Source organism: Aulonocara sp. 'chitande type north' Nkhata Bay, linkage group LG1, assembly GCF_057382095.1.
Source record: "Aulonocara sp. 'chitande type north' Nkhata Bay isolate Kocher_YH1m ecotype deep benthic linkage group LG1, A_spYH_male_GT1.1, whole genome shotgun sequence".
NCBI lineage: Eukaryota > Metazoa > Chordata > Actinopteri > Cichliformes > Cichlidae > Aulonocara > Aulonocara sp. 'chitande type north' Nkhata Bay.
Window position 1 is genome coordinate 21,069,391 of NC_141344.1, and position 7,970 is coordinate 21,077,360.

The 7,970-nt window shown below is 38.3% G+C and overlaps 1 protein-coding gene across 1 annotated transcript; it reads left to right on the forward strand.

Annotated features, from left to right (window-relative positions):
* The first annotated feature begins 1,205 nt into the window (after nucleotides 1-1,205).
* On the forward strand, nucleotides 1,206-7,375 carry tmem9b (TMEM9 domain family, member B). Its single transcript, XM_086287855.1, has 5 exons — nucleotides 1,206-1,463; nucleotides 2,971-3,062; nucleotides 3,166-3,274; nucleotides 3,574-3,708; nucleotides 6,262-7,375. Exons 1-5 carry the CDS (start codon nucleotides 1,392-1,394, stop codon nucleotides 6,415-6,417), a joined length of 564 nt encoding a protein of 187 aa, XP_086143981.1. The 5' UTR covers nucleotides 1,206-1,391; the 3' UTR covers nucleotides 6,418-7,375.
* The last annotated feature ends 595 nt before the right edge of the window (nucleotides 7,376-7,970 follow it).

Genomic DNA, 7,970 nt, shown 5'->3' on the forward strand with positions numbered 1-7,970 from the left:
TTATGCTTTGTATGTTGTTCAGTATATTTCTATGCAAAACAAGAGGAATTTCAATACACAGCAGTATATTCACAGTTGAAACCAGATATTTACATACACTTTATGGAAAACACAAGAACATTTTTTTTTACTGTACAACGTCAATTTAGAGTAACCTTTTGAATTAGTTAAATGTCAGAATAAAGAGAGACAGAGCTGTCTATTTTTTATCACTTTCATCAAATTTAGGATTACATATATACTAAGTTTATTGTTAATTAATAAGAAAACTCCAGACATTCCATTCTGAGCTGAAGAAGCTTCTGATAGGTTAGTAGAGTCCATGTGAGTAAATTGGTGGCACAGCTGTGGATGCATATAAGGCAAAACACAGAGCCTGTTTCTTTGAAATGGGAAAATCCAGAGATGTCAACCAAAACACCAGGAAAAGAACTGTGGAGCTCCATAAGTGTGGCTCAAGTTTGAATACAATTTGGTGCCATTTACAATTAAGAAATACAGATAGTTTCTCTCTTTACTCTTAAAGTTAACAAATATGTTTTTTTATATTTATCAATCTAAAAAAATAAACATTTAGTCTGATTTGTCTGTTACAATTAAAAAAGTGTTTGTGTTTTGATCTGAAGAGTGTGTGTAAATATCTGGTTTCAACTGTATATTTGATGATTGTCAGCACAAAGAGGGAGAGAGAGGAACAGAGAGGGAGATGCAGAATGAGGACAGAACAGAGATGGAACAAGAGCAGGTGAGACACATGTTAGTCAAATGGTTGTTTACCAAAAGTATCACTGTATCATAGGTACTCATGTATCTCGTACCTAGTGTTTCTTTTTAGGTTTACTATTTTTCAAATTCTACATTTATTAAGTTATGCAGGCTTGTTTGCACAACAAGGCTAAATAATTATATAAAAAATCCCACATGCATACTACCCTTTAGGGCTAAGCCCCCGGGTGTTTCAAATGTCTGGCTCCGCCTCTGTTCACGTCCTTAGCAGTTCAGTTTACTTTTATTGTTTTTTTTGTTTGTTTGTTTGTTTTTGTAGAAATATAACCCAATTAATTGAAAGTAACTGGTTTAAATGTTGGATAATATTTCGAACAACCTTTGATGGGCGACAAACAAGCAGCTATTTGGCATTATCTGAAATGTCCCGCCCGCCGGACATCGTTTATTATGTCTTTAACCAAGCACAGCCCGCTCAGTACTGTGTGCGGAAGACAACCGCCATTTCCGGAAATTACAAGTCAGCTGCTAGGAAGCTGACGATTGTTGCTGTTTAGTTAGCTTGATGGCTAATCTCGTCAGTTGTTAGGGTTTGCTTCACACTGCTGGAGCTGTTCGTGGAAACATTTGGACCTGTGTTGTTAACGAGCTGCACTCCTGTAAACATGAAGTGGGTGTTTTTTCTCGAGGCTCTCCTCCTGGCTTGTTTTGTGCTGCTGAGCCAAGTGACAGCGAAGGTAAGGCTGACGTTAGCAGACTTAGCTAGTTATGTGGAGGAAATGGTGATGATGGCTGGATGAAATGAAATGCCTTTTTCTTTCAATCTCCTCTAAACGATGACTTGTCGCTGTGGGTTTGACAGTTGGATGTCAGAAAAGTTAACTAATGCGCGAATGTGGCTGCTATGTTTGCTGCTTGATGGTGAGGATGTAGAACAGAAAAAAGAGGCTATTTATCCCGAAGTTGGCAAGTTCCTGTGTTAACAGCGGCCAAAACATTAAACATAAAGCTGGATAAAATACATTACGACAGGACGAAAGGGGTCAGTAAAGTAGGAGCACAGTTAAATAGAGAAAAGTGAAGGAGTTAAGTATCTAAATAAAATAATGACACTCCATCTAAAAAAAAAAAAGTGAGTAAAAACCAAAGATGCAGGTATTGTCACGTGACTGTACTGAATGCGTGTGACATCTGTAACCTGTATCGACATAACTATAATAATCAGTGTTATGGTTGAGTAAGCAGGTTCAACAAACTGTGTCTGACCATAAAGTCCAAGTTGATTACCTCTCACACGGGCAACTCTTGAGTTTTAAGTTCGAGAAAGCCAGAGTTCAGCTGCCTGAGTTTGTTCACCCCAGAGTTTAATTGCTTCAATGCAGGCTCTCCATTTGAATCCATCTATCTTAAAAACAGCATCGTGGCATTTTATTCAGCATCGTCCACTCAGTCATCATTTACTCAGATTTACTTTTCATTAACAGATCAATCCTAACAAACACACTCCTGGTTTTACTAATTTGATGGCTGATAGAAGCTGTTATTAAATGAAAATTTAAAAAATTAAAAAGAGACAAGCAACATCCTTCTGCCATGTTATGGGTGTTGATGTTGTATAGTCTGTCCATCAGAGGGCACTAAACATCTTCCCTGTTGGCAACACTGATTGAAACGGCACAAACACAACAATCAGCTAATCTGAGCAGAGCTGGGCAGAATGTAAACGAGTAAATTAATAACCACACGAAAAAATGTTAATGAATCTGTTTATGTTTTCTTTGTCTGAAAGAAAAGGAAATAATCCGATATATCAGAATGTCAGATTATTAAATGAACAAATATAAATATTGGGCTTAAATATCCTCTAAGTTTATTTTGGGATGATGTAAAGTGTAAAGTGTTTAGTTAGTCCCCATAGGGAAATAGTTCCTCTGCATTTAACCTATTCACCCAGTGAAGCAGTGGGCAGCCACCAGTGCAGCGCCCGGGGACCAGTGTGTAGGGACGGTACCTTGCTCAGGGGTACCTCAGGGTAGCCGTTCAGTGGAGTCGAACCCCCGACCTTCCGATCATGGGGCCACCACTCTACCTACTGAGCTATCCCTGCCCGATTATTATGATTTGCATAATAATGAATTAATTGCATAATTGCATACTAATGAAATGTGTAGGCTTTTGTGTACCATATATTGTGCAAATGTGTTTGACAAACAAAAAAATGAACATTTGCCGTCTCTGTTGCAGAATTCAGAGGACATCCGCTGTAAATGCATCTGTCCGCCGTACCGAGAAGTCGAGGGTCAAATCTACAAACAAAATGTCTCTCTTAAGGACTGGTATGCTAACAAATCCGTCGCTGTGTTTCTCTCAATGATGCAAGTTGTCCTTGGTCTGTTTAGCTGAAAAGCTGAAAGCTTGTTAATTTTAATGTTTCGTCAGCAACTGTCTCCACGTGGTTGATCCCATGCCAGTGGACGGGAAAGATGTGGAGGCGTACTGTTTACGCTGTGAGTGTAAATATGAAGAGAGGAGCTCGGGGACCATTAAGGTAAATTCAAGTTAGATCAAAGAGTCGTGGTTGTTTTTTCTTTGCTGTGACGCAGGGCTGTATCTAATGATTGAGTTTTAGTTTTATAGTCTTATTGTACTTTTATTGTGACGCCTCTCTTTTGTCTAAAGCAAAATGCAAAAATGAAAAACAGCCAGCCTATCATGTGACTCATGCTGTGTGTGACTTAATGGATTATTGTTCAGCTTAGAGGACATCTGATTGTTTCAGTGACTTTTTTTTTCTTTCTTCTAAACCAGGAAACGAGCAATCCCACAGTAATTGTTTCTTATTTTCAGTTTACCATCATAATGTACCTGTCCATTTTGGGTCTGCTGCTGCTCTACATGGTCTACCTGACTCTCCTGGAGCCCATGTTGAAGAGGCGCCTGTTTGGGCACTCGCAGCTTATACAGAGCGACGATGATGTTGGGGTATGTGGTCCCTTTAATTTTACAGCACTCCACCTGAGAGCATTGTTGTATAGTTTCTTTTCACTGCTGCTGCGCCACTCTTCTGCTCCTTTTATGAGGATTTTTATGTGGACCCATTGGCCGAAATGTCACATGGGAGTCATCCTTTGTAGGTAAACTTTAAAAGTTTACAAGTGCCTCTGTTAATTTTCAAACCCTTTTTTGGTGCTGTGCTGTGCTGAAAATGCCTCAAGTGAATCTGATCGCATGTTTCAAGCAAAGACTGGAGAACACGGTAGTTACTACAATCGCAGGCAAACACGGGAGCAGGGAGGATCTAAAATAAGCTGTAACTACCTTCTGTTCACAACATAGTTAAAAGAAAGCTGATGACAGCTGCTACATTACTGATGGTGAAATCGTGATTATTTATAAGAACATGGGCATGACAAAGATCTGGGACAGGAAGTGTGGTTGTGGTGCAGTGGGTGAGAACACAACCTATGATGTGAAAAAGTAGTGGTGAAGCTTTAGGTTTCCTGCTGCTGCAGATTCACGTGAAAATAATTTAATTTGTGAAATATGAGTTGACCCTTACTGTAACATACTCACAGGAAATGCAGTGTATGGGTCAGTAAGCTTAGCACTTACTGCTATCGTTCATCAGGACGAGCTGATGCTCATTTTCTGCATTTTTTCCACTGTGGAAACGATTAAAATGAACGAAGAGCTTCACTCGGCAGGAAGGAAACGAATTCCTCAGAGAGATGACCAACTCCTGTCAATATTCCCAGCTGTTTACCAACTGATACCACAGGAGACATAAAATCAGATCAGAGTTATTCACAAATTGATGGAAACAGGCTGATTATGTTGTTATTTTTAAATAAGATAAAGATATTTTGGTTTTAGTCGTCCTCACCATCAAAATCTGTGAGCTCAAACATTGTCTGATGCCACCAGGTGTCACCTAATTGACATGACTGAAAGGATTCCCACTTTAACGTGTCAGTTTTCAAAGTCAAACATTGGTCTGTTTATTACATTTATTTCATGCTGCTCGCTTGCTGCACAGTGAACAATCAGCCTGAGTTTGTGTTTTCATTAATCTGTACTTTTTAAAAGCCAGAACACACTCATATGCAGTATCAAGTAGGAGAAAGAAACAAAAAGGAAACAGTTCAGTAGATTCCTGACTTCTTGCTGTTTTCTCTTTTTAATTATTTAATAAAAAGGCACTGTGAAAATGCTCAAATTTCTTCGTAAGAGCAGACAGTTTGGTTGTTTTAATTTAATTTCCAGTCTGAAAGACTGTTTAGAGAAAAAAGCAGTGACTACCTTTGACTGTGGGAGGTGGGTGCAAAGCAGTCTCACTGTGTTTCACTGGCAAAGTTTAGGCAAGAAGAATTGTGGTGTTTGTCTTATACTGTACAAAAAGCTAATGCTGCCACTAAAAGTTTAAGATTTGTCAGTATATTGTTTTTCTGGTGAATAAGCTGACAACAAACAGCTGAGGTGCTGCGTTGTCTTGTTTATCCCAAAGCCTGTAGTCAAAATTCAGACCACATGTTTCTCCTGTGCTCTAACATGAATTAGATGAAGAAAAAAAAAAAATTTGCAAGCAAAACCAATAAAAGCGGAAGGACTCCTGCAACATTAATTATAGAGGAAATGGTGGGCTTGTAATGTTTAGTGCTCGATACAGAGAGACTGTCTGACTAAAGCTCTTGCTTTTAGTCAGACAGGGCTTTCCCTTTCCCATCCTCACAACATAATCCCATAGCCATTTTTTACTTAAATAATATCCAGTAAAGAAGATTATTATAGTTGACTAAAACTAAACTAACATCTGGATACATTTTAGCTAACTACACTAGACTTTTTAAAAGAAAAAAAGATTTTGTGAACTCTGAAAACTAAAATAAAGTTTTAGTAAATTATAAAGTTTTAGGGTTTAGTTTTAGTGTTTGTTAGTTTAGTAAAATTTCATTACAACTTGCCTTATGAGGCGTTTATGGACATGTTTATTGGGACTCATGGTGTCTTACAAGACTGTTAATTAACTTCTTTCCAAAAGTTTTGTTTTACTTGTACTGATTTTCTAAATCTTGCCTCTGACACATTGCCGCCATGCAACAATTTAAAAGCCTTAAACTAGCAGTGAAACTTATAAAACGAAACATTTTCAAACAATAAAAACCAAAACTGAAATCAGAAAATCCACTCTGGACACCAACAGAAACCAAACTGAATTAAAAACAATCAAAATAAAGTAAATGTGAAAGGAAACTAGAAAATACAAAGCTATAACAACACTCCACCGGAGACTAGGCTTTTGTTAATTTAAATGATTCTCACTGCTAACCCGGCTTGAGCAGCTGTCAGCATACATACATCCCAAACAGAACAGAGGACATCTACATGTGTGTTAACTGTGTTGTTTTTATTAGTTGTTGTTGTTGTTTTCAAGACGGTCATTAAAATGTACATTTGAGTCTTAAAAAGAACTACCGAGACGCTCGTGTTTGACGTACATCAGACTTTTTAATCTCACTGTGTTAACTTTGCTTTCAGGACCAGCAGCCGTTCGCCAACGCTCACAACGTGCTGTCCCGGTCACACTCTCGATCCAACGTCCTGAACAAAGTGGAGCATGCCCAGCAGCGCTGGAGGAGGCAGGTCCAGGAACAGAGGAAATCTGTGTTTGACCGCCATGTTGTTCTCAGTTAAAAACCGTGATTAAGTAAATGGTGGAGCAAAAAAACAACAATAACAGAAAAACACTGTGACAGACGCCCTCCAATTATATCGCTTCGTTTCTCTCATTTCTGAATCAAATCTAAACGTGTGTGGTGCATCAGAGGTGGACATAGGTAAGAAATCATTCCCGGCTCTGGTTTAGTCTGCAGGCAACACACGAGGTTACTCTGAATTAATTTCTTGCACAGTTTAAATACACAGACCTAAAACACAATTTATTCTTTGACTAATGAATCTGAGCTAAGAGTCCTCTTAGTCCAAAGAAGTCTGATTACACTTGATTTCTGAACAAAACATCCAGATGTTGGTCATAACTGGCTGTTACCTTGTTGGCATTTAGCGGGGTCGATAGTTTCCACCCTAAAACAAACACGATCACTGCTCTCACCATGGGAGCAAAAAGGAAAAAAAAAATCATGTAAAATACTCCTGCTTTAAAAATGCATGTTTTATAAATAAATCTTTTCTAAATGTGTTTACGATCCTTCCTTCCTACCATGATTATTAATGTCTCATAACTGGTGTGAAATTAATCATTTTAATGAACTGAATTAAATTTGGTAACTGAACAAGTAGTTTCCCTGAACCTTGTTGCAGAAATCAATGTGATTTCCTCTCGATGTCATAATGAACTTACAGTAGCTGTGCTATTGGTTATCGGCTGTTAGTGGCCCTTTAAAATCTGTGCCCTCTCCAACTGCCTAAATGTAGCGTCACGTCTTTTGGTTTAGCAGGTTTTTTGGGGGTTTTAAACGCTTGGTCAAACAACAGGCAGGGTTTCTGTGACAGAATTTATTTTGTGTATAGTTTGTGTGAGTACATGGGCAGAGTGGATGAACTGCCATCGCTAGGAGACATTTGAAAGTGTTCTTAACTATTGTATATGTGGTACCTTTAACTTTGAAATAAAGTTCTGTAATATTTCTGATTCTTGCACTTGTAATCTGTTCGTTACATTGGTCCCAGGTCAGCCCTGAGAAAACACGTTTAACTACTAGTTTGTTGTCATTTATTACGATTTATATATTTGGGGGTTTTTTGTTTTTGTTTTTTTGAGCTGACTGATATGCTGCAGAGGTCCCAGGACAAAGATAAAATACCAACTTACTTTAGAACAAAGACGATCATTGTATCTACACCAGAATCCTGCCCGGGTTCAGGTCATGTTTGTCACATGTTAATCACAAAAGAGCCACAAAAAAGCAGGAACCATATGAGGCTCCTCATCATTTTAGCTTTTATTTCAACATACGTGTTAATAAACAATACAACTGGTAACCAAGTCATCACAAAGAGGGGGCGTTTGTAGATATGAGGTTGGAGGAAAGCTCGATTTAGGGCTTTGGTGATGGCATAAATTGATGCAGAGCTGACGCGGAAGCATAATTCTCATGTAACCCTGTAACACTGGTACTTATAACACCCAACAGCATCAGATGACAGCATGGATAGGACCAAGAGAAGTTTTTATTCATATATATATGTATATATGTATCTATATCAACTGACTGAGTATGTTTACA

What these genes read in the sequence shown, in the direction of transcription:
- tmem9b (XM_086287855.1), top strand. Translation starts at nt 1,392, where the DNA reads ATGAAGTGGGTGTTTTTTCTCGAGGCTCTCCTCCTGGCTTGTTTTGTG. An exon ending in TGAGCCAAGTGACAGCGAAG is followed by an intron (nt 1,464 to 2,970) that starts GTAAGGCTGACG and finishes TCTCTGTTGCAG; the next exon opens with AATTCAGAGGACATCCGCTG. An exon ending in GGAGCTCGGGGACCATTAAG is followed by an intron (nt 3,275 to 3,573) that starts GTAAATTCAAGT and finishes TCTTATTTTCAG; the next exon opens with TTTACCATCATAATGTACCT.